We start from the raw sequence: 19,176 nt of genomic DNA on the forward strand, positions 1-19,176 counted from the left end.
AAGAGGCAGGGGTACGTGTCAAAACAGATCAGATTCAGGCAGGTCTGTGCGTGGGGGGGGGGGTGGAAGTCAGGCAGGTCTGTGCGTGCGGGGGGGCAGACAGGCAGGTCTGTGCGTGCGGGGGGGCAGACAGGCAGGTCTGTGCGTGCGGGGGGGGCAGACAGGCAGGTCTGTGTGTGTGTGGGGGGGGGGGGGGGGCAGACAGGCAGGTCTGTGTGTGTGTGTGGGGGGGGGGGGGGGGGGCAGTCAGGCAGGTGTATTACCGGAGAGCCTCCTCTTCCTCCCTCCTCTTCCTTTCCTCCTCTAGCTCCCTGTGTCTCTCCAGCTCTCTTCGTTTGTCCTCTTTGATGCTCCGAAGTTTGTCCAGAGCAGACTGCTGCTTCCGCTGACTGTCCCGGAGATCCTGACATGACCGTACGCAACACAACATCGTCAGAGGGCACATTTCACACACTAGCATGCTGGGACATGTAGTCAGAAAAGCAAAGGCACAACATTCTCCAAGACAGACCAACAATGGAGAGGTGACAGTGCACACTACACACCCACAGATGTCTCAGAAAGAACAAGGGGAACTTCATGGAGGACAGTGGTTAAGACAGAGAGAGAGAGAGAGGACCTTTAAGAGGTAGAAGAGGTTACTAAGGCAGTTGAGCAGACAGAGGAGGCCCTGTAGCAGAGTGTCATCAACATCCCCGGACTGCAGCGAGACCGGCCAGGAGAGAGGAGGAATAGGGAGGGGGGGGGGTTCAGAATGTGGTGGAGGAAGGAGGAAAGAAGAGGGCAGACAGAAAGATGAGGGGTTAGAGAGAAGGGGGAACAGGAACAGGCGGTGTCAAAGAGAATAAAAGGAAGAGGGAAGGAGAGAAAAGGCCAGTTCTGTAGTAGTAGGTTAGACAGAAAGAAGCCGTGCTTATCATTCATATTAGTTCAAACACTGAATCATTCTAGCCCTGCCTCAAATAAATATATATACTACCAATGACTTCACTGATAGCTCATCCACTTTGTCATCATCTGATATATTTGACATGCTAGGACCATGATTATAGTACTATTACTAGCTACAATTGGCTCAGGATAAAAGCGTCTGCTACGTGACTAACATGTCAATGTTTTACAAGGAAAAAAAACTTTCAATTTGTACTGAGCGAGTGTCGTTAATAATTACTGAAACATAGATGTAAGCAGGTATAGCCGCACGGTACTGCTCGGACCTGCAAGTTGTTCTGGTACTGGTCCATGTCAGCCAGTTTAGCAGCCGTCTCAATCTCCAGGGCATCGAGCTGCTGCTTCAGTTTGCGACACGCTCCGTCCTTCTCGCTGGCGGTGCACTTCAGGGTGGTCATGGTGGAGGCTGACCAAAGGCCGGAGGAACAGTTACAACCCGGGAAATGTTTCGTACAGCTTACTATGCCTTCATAGGTGGTGTCCTATTCACTTTTGTTAGATTTACATATTTAGAAAGTGCCATTACACAGCCCAGTCCGACGATATCCCATATGAACACACTACTTCAGTCTTATATACTGGTTGTGGTTAATTTGTTGAGGGACTTCGGAGAATCCTTCTGATCGGAGAAATTAGTATATGTACAAGACATGACTGCAGTCATAAGCATTTTGTTATTTTTGTAAAGTCACTGTAAAAACGGTGCTTTCACTGATAACCAGGTGACAGCTATATCACAAATGATTTCTCCCTCTGCCATGGACGTAGTCCCAGGCTGTTGTTGACTAGTTAGCTGGTCTAGTCAGATGGGTCTTTTGTTAGAAGTCTCATTGAGAGTGTGAATTCTCTTGGACATTAGCAGCATCCGTTCTAGCTACAGCCCTCCTCAGCACGTACCTGGCAGGTTGTTGAGGGCCATGTTCCTCAGTTTCTCACTGAGCCTCAGCTGTTCAGGAGTGAGCTGGGACAGTTTCCTCTGGTACTCCTGAAAGCACAGGGACAGTACACTCGTCAGGGGAGGACTGGAAGAAGAAAACAAAGGACAGTTGACAGTGACAGACAGAGCGAGCACACACACCTCCAGTTGTCTCTGCAGGGAGCTGATGTCCTGTCGCCGCGCGTCTCGTCTCTGATTGATCAGCTCCAGCTCGCTCTGCTGTACCTTCCTCTTGGTTTGAGCATCACGCAGCCGCTCAGAGATCTGTCGATGTTTGCTCCCCTGCGAGAGAAATGTGGTTCGGACAAATAAAACCTCTAACCTGATAATTCAGATTAGCTGTGTTGTTTTTTTGGTAACTAACTTTTTGGGGTTCTCCCATATGTAGAAATATCAACGTGTGTGGGTGTCTGTGAAAGTCTCTGGGTGGCCTCACCACAGCTTCCAGCTCCATCTCCAGACTCCTCTTCTTGGCTTTAAGTGTGCAGATGTCTTCTTGTTCTTGATTCTTCTGGCTCTGCAGCTCACCTCTCCTCCTCCTCTCCCACTCCTCTTTCCTCTGGCGCTCCAACTCCCGTTGCGCCGCCTGAGGAGGACGGACACAGTCAAACACACGCTCACATCCACACTGCACTGTCACCTGATGACGTTGCATCATCACCTCTTTTCGCTCAATCTCCTTCAGTCGCTCCTCCTCCTTCTGCCTCTCCAGCTCCCTCTGCCGCTCCAGCCTCCTCTCCTCTTCTTTCTTCCTCCTCTCCTCCTGCTCCCTGGCCTCCCTCTCCCTCCTCTCCCGCTCCTCTCGCTCCTTCTGCTGGCGTTTCTCCTCCTCTCTCCTCTGTGCTTCCTGCAGAGCCTGTCTTCTTTTCTCCAGCTCGGCATTCCCTCGCTCCAGGTTGGCCTTGAACTTATCCTCGAAAGACACTGTGGGAGGAAGGGAGACGGGGGGGAGACCCGTAAGTCCAGACCTGACAGGTTTAAAAAACGCCATGCTTTTACTGTCCGTAGGAATCAGAGGGACAGGTGAAGTGGGTAGAGACAGGAGCTGGGTGTTACAGCTTGGATTCATAAGCAGTACTATGCAGCAGCTCTTACATGTTCCAAGGACAACGTATCAGGGTGTGTGTGTGACGGTGTAGTGGGGACAGTAATGCTAGTAACCTCAACATATTAGAAACCTTTAAAACCCTGTGTGTGCTGTACATACGGTTGCTCTTGGTTTTCTGCGGGGGCTCGGCCTCCAGCTCTTCGGTGATGCCAGCGTAGGGGGACACCCTGTTCCCATTCACAGCAGCCCTGCCAGAAAAACAGGGGAGGGTCAGGTGGGTGGGTGCGCTTGCGTGTCGGCAGCGTGCGCGTCGGCGGGTACGTGCGCACTGACCTTTGTGAGGGCGGTATTAGGTCTGTGGGCAGGGTGAGCGGAAGGGGTTGGCCTGTCTTGGCCATGTCCACTAGATGCATGGCCAGAATGAACTCCTCTCCCCTCAGCTTTCCATCCTTATCCACATCAGCCAGGTTCCTGACAGGAAAGATCAGCACACATTCTTATGCAGCTACAGCGCTTAGAGGGCGATGACGATGAGGGTGGTGATGAGGATGATAACGACGACGATGAAGAACTCACCAGATGGCGGCCAGCTGTGTTTGAGTGAGCAGAGTGGTTGCCATGGCATTCCTCACCTGCTGCCCTAAAACCACCACCCACCCACCACAGAAAAACAAACACATGCACAAAAATAATTGTGACAAAAATAATAATTTAATATCTATTTTTAGTGGCAATTGACAAGACAACTAGTGACAAAAAATAAATAACAACAACAAAATAACATTTATTGTGACTTAACGCTACTGGACATGAGGTCTTTGGAAAGAGAGTTTTACAGTGTGATCAGCTCCTCTGTTATTATCCAATTAGCTGGAATGCAAGGAAAGCCATGGCATTGGATGCACACTTGATTTATCCTCTGTGATAACTGAAAAATGAAGCCTACTTTCATCAAGCAACCATCTCAAATGAGCCGGGTACGACAATGAGATTAGAGGACAACAATCATTTTTTATGTTGGTTTATCTTATTTGATGAGGAAATCAGATGACTGAAATGTGACTAAAATGTAAGGCCATTTTGTTGCCTGTTTTCATCATTTTGATAATATTTTAGTATCTTTACCATATTATTTGAATGACAAAAACCCTTGACTCAAACTTAAAGATATTTCCGATTAAATCCAAAAAGGGCATCAAAATGACATGGAATGCTGTTTTTTTACACAGCACTCCATGTCAAAGAATCATTAAAAGGATTTAGGCACAGCAGCCAAGTTTGGTATTAGAAACCATGAGTTTATCCCAGAACCAGTTTATCAGGGTTTGGGAGAGGACAAGGTAGGTGTGGACAACCAGGCACACAGCCAGGGCCACAGAGAGGCTGCAAGGGAAGTGATCAGGGAAGTCATGAAACAGAAACCGTACAAAGGTTAAGCCATCAATCAAGCGGACACAAATCCCCACCCTGCATTCCACACACGCTTCAGATCAGGTGGCACATACACACGTATGTAAGGTCACGAGATCACCCAGTTTTTCTGCGCCTGGTGCGTCTTCCTTTTCTACACTGAAGGCCCTCGTGTTCAGTTCCCCGTTGTGGTGGACTTCAGGACTGAATGGAAGTCAACAGGGCGCTATCTAAACAACCCAACATTAGCACTAATGATGTCAACAACAAAAAAAGGGGGAGGATATAGCTAATTTATCCAACGACCCAGCGCCTGGGATGTGTCAGTATAGCATGCGTATTTTTTGCAGGTAAATACAATGTCCAGCCTTCTACTACCACAATGTTCAGATTCTACTACAATACTATACAGCCACAGGATGTCATATCAGCAAAGTAACATTTCAAAATGTCTGAAGGGGTCCTTTAAAAAGACAACGGCTTATTTCCATTGTGGTAAACTACAGTACGACTGCATCACCAGTATACACCCTTTAGCAGCTGTCCCACAGTTGCTAATCTGTTTGCCTACATTTCCCAGCAGCACCCACCTGTAAGGTATCCTGTCATGTTTTTGTCAAGACTGTTGAACTGCTGCCTGTATTTGAGGCGTGAGGCATGTGGCACAGCCCAGTCAGAAGGAGTAGTCTTAGGAGAACTACCAGCCAGGGACGTGGTAGAAGAAGAGTTGGAGCTGGAGGGAGGGAGGAGGAAGAGAAAACAGTAAAACAGAAAGAACATACTACATATTGAAGTTAGCCAATGTTACAATAGTGCATTGGCATCTGCTGTAAATTAGTATAGATTTAGGTCAACTCCTAAGTGTTTGTTGAGTGCAAGTTACCTGCTTGAGCCCAGATCTAGCAGTGAAGTAGCTTTGTTCACCCCAGGAGAGAAGCCCAGAGGAGAGGAGTTGTAGGGTAAAGTGAGAGGCATGCCTTGAGACACATACATACGTTAAAAAGGTTAAAGCAATTTAACATGAATACTGTATGGTTACATAACAAATACACCATGATATCAGCTGGGGAAAGGAGGCAGTTTCTACTCTCCCTTTGTTTCCATAAGGTATGGGAGGTAATAGCCTAATGTCCGCTTCCAACAGGCTTCGATAGATTACAAAATAATGAATGAAAATGTTTTAGTCTGGAACTCTAAACAGAACAAACTCTGTATCACCACACAGCCTAAATGAAGAACTAAAAATAACTTTCCTGCAGCCCTTCAACAAGAACACTGCCACCTTTATGCTGTTCACTACATAGAGTGCGCACTGACGACAGCCCCACTGTTTTATGAATGGCTATGCCATGTAGGAAATGTATGAATTGAAATGTTAACACACTGAGAGGGGACATTTATTAACGGCCCCTGTCTGATATCTTCAGGTGACAGACGTGCCCTTTCATTCATACACTGATTGTTATATTCTGTAATTAAATTGTTAACTTGTTTTCGATTGGGAGTATGTTTATTGGCAGGTTTAAGAAAATAAACCGCTGATTGGCTAAAGAACTGATGACAGACTGGAATCACCTGCTGTCAGTGATGAAAGCTGTTTTTGACATGTCTGTATTTACATACTGAGGGCATAATGCTGAAATGTTGAGTCTGAATCTGTTGAGAGAGCAATAGATTCTCTCTCAATTAGTCAGCTTTTAGTCGAAATTCATCATCAATCACACTTCTAAAGGTTAAGCCATGAAAGCCAACAGGCCATTACATTAGACCCCCCCCCCCCCCCCCCCCCCCCCCATTTCCTTTCACCATCTAGGTTCTATGTGGTTCCAAAACAGCTCAGTCCTCCTCTCACCTGTCCCCATGTTTCCTGGTGGGAGGTTCTGTAAAAGACCCATGGTGCCGTTGGGCAGAGCGGGGCTGCCCATGGGCACCAGCAGGGGCATCGGCATCGTCGACGACGCCACCATAGGTGTCATTCCTCCCCCCACTGGGACCATGGGGGTGAGGCTGGTCATAGGGGTCATGGGTGAGAGGTTAGAGGTCACAGGGATGGGGGTGAGCATGGAGAGGCCTCCGGACATGGACAGGTTTGGCATGGAGCCCATTCCTAGAGAACACACAGTACCAGAACCATGAGATAAAGCATCCACATCCAGAGAAAGAGTGTGTGTGCACGTGTGTCTACCATAGCGTGAGGCGGACATGGTGCCAGTTGATGCCGGGTTAGGGGCGGGCACTGGGGGCTGCTTCATGATGATTGGTAGAGACGAGGGAAGAGCAGTGCCCTGTAGTTTGAGCTTGATGAGCTTCATAGCGATGGAGAACTCCAACCTGTCCATCTTCCCATCCATATTCATGTCAGCCAGGGACCATATTTCTGCCAGCACCGAGGAAGGCAGACCAGACTGCAGGAAGAACTTTCTGGCCTGTTCCCCTGGAGAGACAGAAAAGCACACAGAGATCAGAGAAGGAAAAAGACAGTGACAGGGAGAAAAGAAAAAAGGTGAAAAAAGAGAGAGAAATAGCAAGAGTGAGAGAGCCGGAGTGAGAGAATTAGAAATAGCACATAAGGAGAAGAAAACAGACCATGGACAGATGAAGGGAAAATCACAGGAAGATATAAGTGGTGGTTGCATGTATATGTTGTCTTGGTACCTAATACGTAGCCCAAGGCAGGAGAGAGGGTGTCAAACTGTTTATCATGTTTGTCCCTCTCTTCTGGAGTGATCGCCCACACACTGACGCCACCTGGAGAAAGACAGCAGAGAGAGGAATTATCGTTTCCATTTAACTACCACCCTTCAAGGAAAAGCCCTACAAGTCCATAAGAACACAAACATTATTCACATTTAAAATCTACATGTCCTCTAAAAATGAACCTGACCCCAACCTGGAATACCTAATTTAGTCCCACACTCCTCATGGAGACCAGCCCAACGTCCTCACAAGGTCAAATTCTCCTTGTTCATCTATCCTTCAAGGGATGTTTGACCAAGAAGTACAGTAAAACCTGTATATTCAAACAGGCTAAGCAACTTACACCCAAAACCTTTATGTTCCGCTGTTGAAAAAAAGGGCAGGTTTCACAAGATAACCTCAGGACAAAGCACGTGATGCAGATAGACAAACACACTCTTCGGTCCACCTTCACGGAGTCAGGGCAACAGCACGAATAAGGACAGAACGATAGAAAAACACATAGAAATACCATGGCAATCTTTATTGTTTTATTGTCCACATCACATCTACTGTTTCAACCACAGATTGCAGTGATAAAGAAAAACAAACAGAGATTAAGATTAGAGTGAACTGGTTTTAGTGTCATGTGGCTTTTCCATGCAATCAATGTCTACTGAACAGCTGGGCACCAGTCTCTGACCCAGGCTGTTACAGTGCTGCAACATGGAACCTTACGGTTTCTTTATTGAACTGTAACTAGACAATGAGCTTACTGTCCAGTACCACATTGTTTTAGGCTATTGATCCTATCCAGCAAGCCGCCGGCCGATGTTTGTGGTGTGACAACATTAAAACTAACATTGTCTCTCTGGGGTTCTGGCATGTTTCTTTAGGCCACAGATGCTAAGAAAGTTTTAACTGACATTTTAATGTTCTGAAATCTATAGAAATGGTACTGTAGCTTGAATGTTTTAATGGGGATGGTAGAGGTACTTTTTCTTTTAATAAGTATTCGAGCACAGTATAAAGACAAGTCGGCTGTTGTGACCAGAGGCTAGTAGACTGGTAACTACAATACACACACAGCATCTCTTCAGGAAAATCATGCCTCCACTTAAGTCACAAAATAATTTGTTGACAGAAGAAATCACAATTAAATCCATTTCAATTGGAAGTCCAAGTGGGGTGAATACACATGCAATCAGTGAACTCTTAATATATATATACTAGATGTTTGATGTAAAACAAATACATGCAGCACTAAGGGTTTTGAGTAAGTGTGTCATAAATACAATTATTAGTAACAGTAGTATGAATAGCACTGGTATAAATAGAACTGTGTAGACAGTAAAGGAATTGGATAGAGAGAGTGATGCTGCAGTAAACAGCACAGTGGGCCACACACACTACACTACTGCACTGGAGGACAGGCGGGAACACAGAGACTCAGCAGAAAGAGAAAGGAGGGGACAGACAAATGTGCCCTTGAGGGAGAGAGCGACAGGACACACACTCCCAGTAATAAAGCAGGGGTCTTACCATTCATGGCTGCAGGTGGCAGGGAGGGCGGGTGGGACTCCCGTTCTTCAACCCTGGCTGGTTAGCGCGCAGCTATCTGCAAAACACACACCAAGCAAAACGTCCTCTCATTAATAATGAAGGCAGGGCAGGGAGCTGCTGAGAGAGAAAGCGAATAAGAGAGAGGAGCAGCTGCTCCGTTTCTCATTGGTCAGCAGGTTTCAAGAGGGTTTCTCATGTTCTTCATTCAGGGAGTAAAACACAGACACCTGGACTGGGACACGTTTATGGCCGAACCACACTGGCAAAACATTTGTTTAAAAAATAAATCTCAGTTTTACATGCAATATAAGCTAGAACAAAACACCAAGGTGAACAGTTGGAATCAATTAAATACAATAGCTAGTTATTTGGCAGCAAAGTAGAAAGCAGCAGCATTACATTGGCACCACCTGACCACAGCAAACTGTTAACCTCAGAGAACAGACATAACACACAGCTGAGCGGTGTTTCAAAGCATTACATCCCATATGGATCACTGCTGCATTTAAACTGACTCATTATGAATACATGGCCATGTCCCAACTCCACTGCTACAAAGCTTCCTGCCCTTGTTCCCTGAACAGTCACACTCCTGTGAAAATGTGGGTGAAACGTTCTTGCCCAGGGCAAAGACAGAATCCAGTCCACTGCTACGCAACACATTCCTTAATTATATAGTCAGTCTCTTACAAATGGTTGCAAAAACTAAACTCAAACACAGAGATACATGTGTCTTTAACAGCTCAACACAACACATTTAATGTCCAATTTACATCTCCACAGTCACAAAGCAACTTTGGCATCAACAGATTTTTACTAAATGTATCTGACATATTTATGTGCAGATCATTTTCTTCTGACTGTAGACTACTTTCTGTTTTTGATTAAAAAATTATTAAAAAAAGATCATGAATGGGTTGAATCAGGCACATTCCCCCATGCTCAACCAAAATGTTCTACAGCTGTAACAGTGCTCTGTGATGTGGTAACTTTGGTAAGGGAAAGACTTTCAAAAGGTTACACTATGTAAACTGGAATAAACTAATGCCCGCCCGCAACAATACATGCTTTTTGGGAAAATATGTTAGGGACATAGTTACCTAACTTACAGGAGATATTCAGTCTTTTTAACACCAAAACCACACATGCATCCTTCAGCTGGAGTTCAAAACAGGTTTGTCTTCTTTTAAGACAGAGCATAGCAGATCAATGATTAGGAGGGAAAAAACACAGGACGATTTGTATTTCTGAGAACTACCCCTTAGCCACATGCCTGACTTCTTCAAGGGAAGGCGCAGGAGTAGAGGAGAACACGAAGTAGCAGCAGACTGAGGTCGACAGGATGGGCAACACAGGAAACACCTTCACAATGAATATTGGACTGGAAGGTGTACCAACAGAAGCTCTTTCCAAAACCCTCCCAGTGCGCTCCAGTGGTGTGAGCTCTCTGGTGTCTCTGGTGTACATATGGCTACAGTATGGGTTGGAATAGCTGAAAACATACAGTTTCAAAAAACTTGTGTTGTAATTTTGAGCCTTTGTCTCACGATGACAGCAAAGAAGTGACGTTACTTCCAAAAACGCCGCAAATGGAGTTGTACCAAAAAAGTCCAGACAAAGCAGACACAAGTACCAAAGAAAGTAACAAAAAGGTCCAGAGAATGGGACATGGCACATTAGTAAGGACATACAAGGATTGGACTGAGAATTGTAATTACTGCACTCTTCCTGTTCCTGTTACCCACGGATATCAGCATTTCCTGTATGGCTACTCTAAGTCACCAAGGTTCTTCCTGTGGCAGTAGCATGACTCAGCCACAAAGCGACAAACCAACAGAACTACAAGAAATCCTGCAGGACGCTCAAGGTTTGGGCTCTAGAACCCAGTCCCACAACAACCCTTTGCCATATCAGCCTAGTGACATAAGGTTTTAACAGTAAAGGGTAACAGGGGTGTGTTAGTGGTGCATGCGTGTCCTTGGGGACATAAGGATTTAACAGTAAAGGGTAACAGGGGTGTGTTGGTGGTGAATGCGTGTCCTTGGGGACATAAGGATTTAACAGTAAAGGGTAACAGGGGTGTGTTAGTGGTGCATGCGTGTCCTTGGGGACATAAGGATTTAACAGTAAAGGGTAACAGGGGTGTGTTGGTGGTGAATGCGTGTCCTTGGGGACATAAGGATTTAACAGTAAAGGGTAACAGGGGTGTGTTAGTGGTGCATGCGTGTCCTTGGGGACATAAGGATTTAACAGTAAAGGGTAACAGGGGTGTGTTGGTGGTGCATGCGTGTCCTTGGGGACATAAGGATTTAACAGTAAAGGGTAACAGGGGTGTGTTGGTGGTGAATGCGTGTCCTTGGGGACATAAGGATTTAACAGTAAAGGGTAACAGGGGTGTGTTAGTGGTGCATGCGTGTCCTTGGGGACATAAGGATTTAACAGTAAAGGGTAACAGGGGTGTGTTAGTGGTGCATGCGTGTCCTTGGGGACATCTCAATTACGAATGAGGTCATTTAACATTAGGCTTAAACACTAAATATGGGAAAACAAAAATGCATAGTATCCTAATCATGTCAATACTACACACACGCTGTATTTTCTGCAAGGTCAGAGCATGCATATCACCTTTGCACTTAGTCATTAAAAGGCAAAAAAATTTATAATATGGCTTTTAGAGCCAGTAAGTCATAATGACAGAATACAATTAACATCTAGCTGCATCCTTTGAGGAGAATCTGGCAGCTAGCCAACTCAAGGCTAATGGTGTTAGGTAGCTAACAATTGTCATAACTCCAGGAAGGAGGAAAGGGTTTGTGTTCTGGAAAATGTAAATCAGTTGATATATCATTTCAAACATTACCTTCAAATTGAAATCGAAATGCTCTCTTGTCCCAAATGCAAATAAAAGGATTCCCATATCCACAGCTCTATCAAGTGGTGCACTGAGTTGACAAACACATTCTTACTGATTATTGCCACAAGCCACAATTTCTTTTTTTTGTGAGCCGTGCGACAACCGTGTTGGGTGAAGGGAAAGACGAGAGGGGGTTGTGCCAGAGAATGTGGTCAAGCAACATGTCCTCACAATGGGGAGTGTGCTAGCCATCTGCTCCTCCTCTCCTATCATTACCCACTCCCATCCACAGTATTCCTGTCCTGTCCTCCTAGACATCACTCTCCCTCTCAGAGAACCCAAGTCTCACCTTCTCCCTCACAAAGCCATTGGGTCCGATGGGAAAGAGGGCTGTTTGTGTAGGCGCATGCTTCTGTTGAACAAACACACTGCCTTCTCTCTGTGGAGCCCACAGACATGTGCAGCAGTCTACTTCATCGGTGCAGATTTGTGCGCTCGCCCCCGGCCAACCCGCCCCCAACCTCGCTGTCATTTGAATGTGCTTTGCATCCTGTGGTTAAATCAGGAGCAGGGTCAAGATGAAACAGCAGAATGTTCAGTGTCACAGCAGGGGACTGGAGTCTCCGTGTCAATGGGGCATAGAACACAGGGGGAATTTTTTTTTTACCATTAACTGAGAGGAGATCCACATCCAGAAATGTCAAGTCCACAATTCTACACACCATTTAGACCCAGGTTGGCAATGAGTGAACAAAGCAACAGAGAACAGTGTGGGATCTCTGACGAATACATCATTGTCACCACTGCCAACCCTGTCATCATGCTCTCCTCTCTGTAAGACACGTGTTACAAAACCCAAGGATCCCATTAAGCTCAGAAGCTAGTGCTTGGCGCTTACGACTTCAAGGTTGTGGGTTCAAACACGACATAAAATATATAAATATGCTTGAAAATGTATGCAACCTACTGCATGGTGCCCTGGATAAGAGTGTCGGCTGAATTAATTAACTAAAAAATGAAATAAAACGCAAGCCTTCAGAGAGCATACAGGAAGGAAAGCGAGCGTAGGAACAATGCAGTCAGTTTTTGTACCTATTTGACTAGATAATTTCCATTGGAGGATTTAGATTCTCTCCTAAAGAGCTGACACACACACACACACACACACACACACACACACACACACACACACACACACACACACACACACACACACACACACACACACACCCCCCCCCCCCCCCCCCCCCCCAACCCCTGAGTCATACTGTCTGTCACAGGTCAGGAATGCAGACTGGTAGTTCTGAGAGAACAGAAACAGCTGAGGGAAGGGGAACGGAGATAAATTTTGACGTAAGGTGCATATGGAAGGCCAGGGGGGGGGGCCTAAAGCTGAAGTAACCGTGGTGATATACAGTGCCTTTGGAAAGAATTCATACGCCTTCACGTTCTTCCCCTTTTTTGGGAAATGTATTTTATTGAATCATTTATTGAATACCACATGTACATAAGTATTGAAACCCTTTATCCAGTGCTTGGTAGAAGCGCCTTTGATAGCAATCAAAGCTTAATGTCTTGTTGGATATTCCTCTACCAGCATTGCACTCCTGAATTTGCGAATTTCAACAATTAGTCCTATTTTTCCTCTAAACTCTATAAGATTAGATGGGGATTATCGGTGAACTACGATCTTCAGGTCTCCCAACATGTTCAATGGGGATCTAATTCTGGGCTTTGGCCCAAGCCACTCCAGTGTTCTCTTCTAGACTGTGTGCTTCAGGTCATGTTGAAAGTTGAATATTCCTTCCAATCTAAAGTTGTGAGCGCTCTCAATCAGGTTTTCAAGGACATCTGTGTTTTGGTTTGTTAATTCTTCCCTCAATCCTCACCAGTCTCCCAGTCCGGGCCACTGAGAAGCACTCATGTAAATGAGATATTTCAGTTTTTCATATTTCAATAAAATTGCACATATTTCTAGAAATGTGTCTTCTTTGTCATTATGGGATATCATGTGTAGATTTGTGGCAGAAATGTGTATTAAATCAACTATAAATTAGGTTCATAATAATAAAAGATTTGGAGAAGGGGTCTGATTACTTCCCAAAGGCACTGCACGAAGGTACTGTGACTCTTTGGAAAAGAAGCACCACACCGCAGACTGTACTTGAAATGAACAGTTTACCACTGCAGTTGACCTATTGCAAAAGCTCCTATTGGCTTAGTGGTGTTTACTTTTCTTTATTTCAAGACATGCTTCTCCTTCACTCTCCCTCCATTGTTTCGCCTTGGAGACTTTGGGTGGTTCCATCCACCAGGCGTAACTCTAAGACAGGCCTGTGTGGAGGATTGGGAGAGCATGTTTGTATGCTCCTTGACGTGTAAAGAACCTCTTGGGGCCTGTAGTGCTTATCTGTGTGAACCTGAATGTAACTGGATTGGACCCCCGCCGGCCCACACGCCCGGGTCTGCCCAGGGAGCCACAGAGATCAGAGTTAGTTTATATGATCTCTTCTAGACTGGATCATCTCTGTTCTAGATTAAGGCTAATTGGTTTTGAGCTGGACTGGACCAAATTAAAACTCTCCCTGATCACAGCCCAGATCACAGCTGGCGATATGCTAACCAGAGTTTGAAAGAGTTTCCACAAAGTCAAGTGAAGTTAAGTCAATTTATAAAGCACATTTAAAAACAACCAATGCTGGACCAAGTCCTGTACAAAGTTATGCAATCTATAAAAACATACAACAAGAAATAGAAACAAGAAACAAACCAGACCGTTACGCATGAATGTTCCTAAACTGACTTGAATGCCAAAGAATAAAAATATGTTTTAAGACAAGACTTAAATGTCTCGGTGGTGGGGGATGACCTGATAATAATGGGCAGTTTATTCCACAGTCTATGGCCGCAACCGAAAAGGCACCATCATCTTTTGTTTTCAGCGGAGATTGTGGAATGGTTAAAAGGAAGTGATTTGACAGTGATTTGATCTAAGGGGCCTGGAAGAGTGATACAGCGTAAGGAGATCTGAACTGGTTTGATGATCTAAGGGGCCTGGGAGAGTGATACGGCACAAGGAGATTTGAACTGGTTTGATGATCTAAGGGGCCTGGGAGAGTGATACGGCATAAGGAGATTTGAACTGGTTTGATGATCTAAGGGGCCTGGGAGAGTGATACGGCATAAGGAGATTTGAACTGGTTTGATGATCTAAGGGGCCTGGGAGAGTGATACGGCATAAGGAGATCTGAACTGGTTTGATGATCTAAGGGGCCTGGGAGAGTGATACGGCATAAGGAGATCTGAACTGGTTTGATGATCTAAGGGGCCTGGGAGAGTGATACGGCATAAGGAGATTTGAACTGGTTTGATGATCTAAGGGGCCTGGGAGAGTGATACGGCATAAGGAGATTTGAACTGGTTTGATGATCTAAGGGGCCTGGGAGAGTGATACGGCGTAAGGAGATCTGAAATATACAATGGAGTCAATCCATGTAATTACTTAAAAACAAGTAACAGCCCCTTAAAATCCATTCTATATTTAACTGGTAACCAGCGAAGAGAGGCCAATATCGAGGAGATACGGTCCCTCTTCCTGGTACCAGTCAATCAAATCAACAAAGACTTAGCCTACTTGCTTCAATATCACCCAGATCACCTTGAAGTAATAAGACCATCCAGTTCTTGTATCATAAGCCTAGAGATCATTAGAGAACACCAGTGGGCGCAGTGAGTTACTTTGTGTAAAGCTGGATATCTTGAAACATCTGTGGCTTTCACCAAAATAATCACAGACACCATTTTCCCACGGGCCTCAGCGTTTCACACTACAAGGGGTTGGTTCTGTAATAGAGCTCACACGCCAACACCGTGTAGGCCTTAGTGCCCACCTGGATTGCCACAGCAGCCATTTTGTGCATCAGCACAAATCCCACAAAGATCGTGACAGTGGAGAGAGGTGACAAAAGGATGACCACCACTGTCCCTCAGCCTAGGGGTGTGACAGGCAGTTAACACAAGGCATCTTGGACCACAGCCAAACAGGCCCTTGTCCCCTGACACGGCTCTATTTATCCCCTTGTTCCACACTAGCTCTGTTGTTCATGGCCCTAAAGTTACAGAAAACAAAGTAGGTTGTGTGCAGCCTGTTTGACAGTTAAATAAGCTTCAGTCTTCATCTTGTGTACACAGAGTCCATGTGAGTCTGCGCTACCCAAATTAATACAGGCCTGATGATAGATAAACCCAAGGCAGCTAGTAAAAATCTGATAGTTGTGCTCACGGATGTATGAACATAGCCTGTTTGGAATGACCTGATATAATAATGACTGAGTAATCTACCAGTATAATTAATTTACAATGTAGACTAACAGCAGCAATAAGAGCTACTTTGCTTACAGAGGACTATAATGAACTCCACTTTACGAAAAGTGGAGACCTGGAGTGCAGAATGCTTAACTACTTCATAGAACACTCTCGCATTCGCATCCCTTAATGATTACTGTACATTCCCTGCACTCGACTCGTCTCAAGCAAGAGAGACAAGTTTACAACCTGTTCAACAAGTTTGGTTCAAAGAATACGGGAGTTCTAAGCCTGAAATGCGTTTTTAAGTACAACGGGAAAACACTGATTTGATGATAGAAGCAAAGTCAATTTTTTTCTTTAACTTACAGTACACTAGTACTTGAAAGTTCTAACAAGTGTGTATGCGAGTGCACACTAGATTCAATGACCATTAGACGTTACATAATTCAGCGGATAAACATATAAAGGCTTAATTAAAAATGATTACTATGCTTGCTATGTGGTTGGGTAAATCCGATAAATATCGTATTTAAGGTGTGATTATACTTTTACAATCTAGTAACATCGTACATCAGCAAAAATAACATGGGCTCGCATGGAAAGCAATGCAGTTTCGGGTGGCTAACGTTGCTTACCTCTCGCCATCACCGAGCATAAAACATAAACTTTCTCTTCTCTTTCCTCGGGGAAAATACTTTACACCCAGATAAAGTCTTCCTGGCGTTTCGCAGAAGTCTCGTTTTGGTAGAAAACAGTTATTACAAAAGGAATTTGTAGTTCTGTAAATAGGACCTGTTGCTGACAGCTGGGTCAGAAGAATAACATGGCTGACATGAGGGTGCTGGACAACTGGCAGTCGCTGGCAGTGCACCGTGCGCGAGCCTGGCTACATTTGACTGGGACTTTCTGGGAGGAGCAAGCGGCCGGGAGCGCGCGTGGTTGCCGTAAACGCATTAAAGGTATTCATTTGAGCAAACATCTTTTTTTTATGTCAAATTTTGTCAGACAGAACACAACAGTTTTATTTACACAATTTGTCAAATACAAAATACGTTTGACCAAATGTTTCGAAACTAAAATGTATTTTATACCCATATGACGTTTTGCGGTCAGTTATTGTGCAATTATTATGGGTTGTACTTCAGGAGAGTTAAGTGATCGAAGATGTACGTCTATGAGAATATCGAGTTCCCAATCCAAGCAGCCACATCCACTAGACATCCAGTTTGGAGTTGCAGTTATTAGATACATTTCGAATAGTAGACAGGAACAGAGTTTCAATTATAGGAACCACACTTTTCCCAAAGGAATTGCTCATCAGCTGAAAATGAGGTTAACCAAACAATAAAAGGCTAAGAAAACAGTCTTATTTAGTTTTACTCCTATTTAGTCTCAGTAGTTCCCATGAGTTTAATTATTCATATGATTGATCACAGTTATCTGAAGTACTGGTATTAAAACTTAATACATAGGATTGTGAAAGCTTTCCTGGCTAAAGAAAGGCATGAAAGTAAATCCCCTGTATAAAAGTATTGATGAGAAGAAAGAAACATGTTGGGGGTGGTTCTCTCTTCTACACTATTCATCAAATCCAGTAAAATCAGAGGAGGGTTAAGATAGTGCTGTATTGTGTCAGTGGCAATTTTGATACGGAGAGGAACTAAAGTTCCCAAACATGTCCCAAACATAGATCATTCTAACTTTTGTAGAAAAATCCTAGCCCTGGTATCAGATATATTTCAGACCAATCTGGTTGTTGTAGACCAAATTACGTTTTTCTTTGAGACAACATAGACTGTTCCGCATCTTTACTATGAAAAATACGTACGGCTTATGTGAAGGGCTGCATTATAGGCATTTAGAACATAAGGCTAAATGTATGAAATTGAAAAGAAAAAATGACTTACTAGATAAGGAAAATTGTCATCATTCAACTATGGAGGAACCAAAAAATGACAACTGTAAGGTAATATTACAGTAGGACAGTCTCTTGCTAACATCTTTTTTCAAATGTATCTGTAACCTACAAGTATATTTTTAAATTGGTTACAAACCTCATAACCTATTTGGCTAGGCAGCTGCTTTTAATTGTTTCAGCAGGGTAGAATTTGTGCATGGCAAACTACCTTATATGTTTTAAAATTCCCTGTAGACATTTATAAAGCCAGCATTTCAATATACAGAACTTCCTGATGGAAATTAATCTCCCCACCCTGAAATATAAAAGCAAGTTTATTTATATAGCACAATTCATACACACAGTAGAAGCAATTCAATGTGCTTTACAATGAAATGAAAAATATAAAAATGTAATCAAATTTAAACAGTCAAATTGTTACAATTCTCTAACCTGGCTGTCTCCAGGGGGACTGTACATGAACTTCAACACCGTGGTATCTCAATCCTTGCACTCCAGTGCTTGAATGAACCAGTTAGTCCCTAATCTTTGCATCAATGTTTTACCCATGTCTGTACATGCATTTTATATTCATCCTCAATGAATTACAGTTACCATAACTGTTTAGTGAACCACCCTGGTATCTCAATCCTCACGCTCCAGGCCTTGGATAAACTCGTTCGTCCTTTTGTGAGATAATATCCTACATCGATGTCTAAACTGCAGCACAAGAACTTGCATTATCCGTCATCCGCAGATTGTACATTTACACAGAGGTTATTCCGCTGATAGCACCAGAACTTGCATTACAGGAAAACGATTGGTAAAAGATAACAAAACAGATATAGAATGACAACAAAAGAAAATAAATGAAAGAGAGAAATATAAAATACATCATAATAATCAATGTGCTTTACAGAGAAAAAAATATAAAAATACAATAGCATAAAAACAAATACTCAAATGAAAACATGAAATCAACAGCATAATAATAAAACATAGAATAAGAAAATAGAAATAGAATAACAATGGGATAAAAACATTGGAAGCTATAAAAGCTGTAAGGCTAAACAGTGTGGTTAAGTTTAAGCACTCAGTCATAGACGCGTGAAAAGAGAAGTGTTTTTAACCTGGATTTAAAAATTGATACGTTTTGGGGCACGTCTAAGATCTTCTGGTAATTTATTCCAGTTGTGTGCAGCATAACTGCTAAATGCCGCTTGACCATATTTAGTTTGGACTCTGGTCTCTACTAGCTGACCTGAGTTCATGGATCTAAGAGCCCTGCTTGGTTTATATTCTTCAAACATATCAGAAATGTATTCGGGTCCTAAACCATTCAGAGATTTATAAACTAAAAGCACCACTTTAAAATCTATGCTGTAACTGACTGGAAGCCAGTGCAAATATTTAAGAACAGGAGTTGATGTGCTCTGTTCTCTTGGTCCTGGTCAACATTCTAGAAGCAGCATTCTGAATGAACTGCAGCTGTTTTACAGTCTTTTTCAGGAGTCCAGTAAAGAGGCCATTAC

General features: G+C 43.9%; 1 protein-coding gene across 2 annotated transcripts in view; it reads right to left on the minus strand.

The window, feature by feature from the left end:
• itsn2b (intersectin 2b) overlaps positions 1–16,613 on the minus strand; it is a 33,076-nt gene extending 16,463 nt beyond the window's left edge. The window contains exons 1-16 of one of the 2 annotated variants that reach the window (XM_034297354.1): positions 16,383–16,613; positions 8,565–8,640; positions 7,002–7,094; positions 6,532–6,780; positions 6,199–6,453; positions 5,230–5,260; positions 4,937–5,079; positions 3,513–3,576; positions 3,270–3,407; positions 3,096–3,184; positions 2,550–2,812; positions 2,325–2,474; positions 2,030–2,170; positions 1,849–1,936; positions 1,218–1,357; positions 264–403 (exon numbers count right to left, since the gene is read on the minus strand). In XM_034297354.1, coding sequence (XP_034153245.1) covers positions 264–403; positions 1,218–1,357; positions 1,849–1,936; positions 2,030–2,170; positions 2,325–2,474; positions 2,550–2,812; positions 3,096–3,184; positions 3,270–3,407; positions 3,513–3,576; positions 4,937–5,079; positions 5,230–5,260; positions 6,199–6,453; positions 6,532–6,780; positions 7,002–7,094; positions 8,565–8,571 — 1,991 coding nt within the window. In that variant the 5' untranslated portion in view covers positions 8,572–8,640; positions 16,383–16,613. Of the gene's footprint in view, positions 1–263; positions 404–1,217; positions 1,358–1,848; positions 1,937–2,029; positions 2,171–2,324; positions 2,475–2,549; positions 2,813–3,095; positions 3,185–3,269; positions 3,408–3,512; positions 3,577–4,936; positions 5,080–5,229; positions 5,324–6,198; positions 6,454–6,531; positions 6,781–7,001; positions 7,095–8,564; positions 8,641–16,382 lie in introns of both variants that reach the window. The other variant, XM_029125722.2, reaches the window with a different exon arrangement.
• Between the last annotated feature and the right edge of the window lie 2,563 nt (positions 16,614–19,176).

This window comes from Esox lucius, chromosome 15 (assembly GCF_011004845.1).
Source record: "Esox lucius isolate fEsoLuc1 chromosome 15, fEsoLuc1.pri, whole genome shotgun sequence".
Taxonomy (NCBI): domain Eukaryota; kingdom Metazoa; phylum Chordata; class Actinopteri; order Esociformes; family Esocidae; genus Esox; species Esox lucius.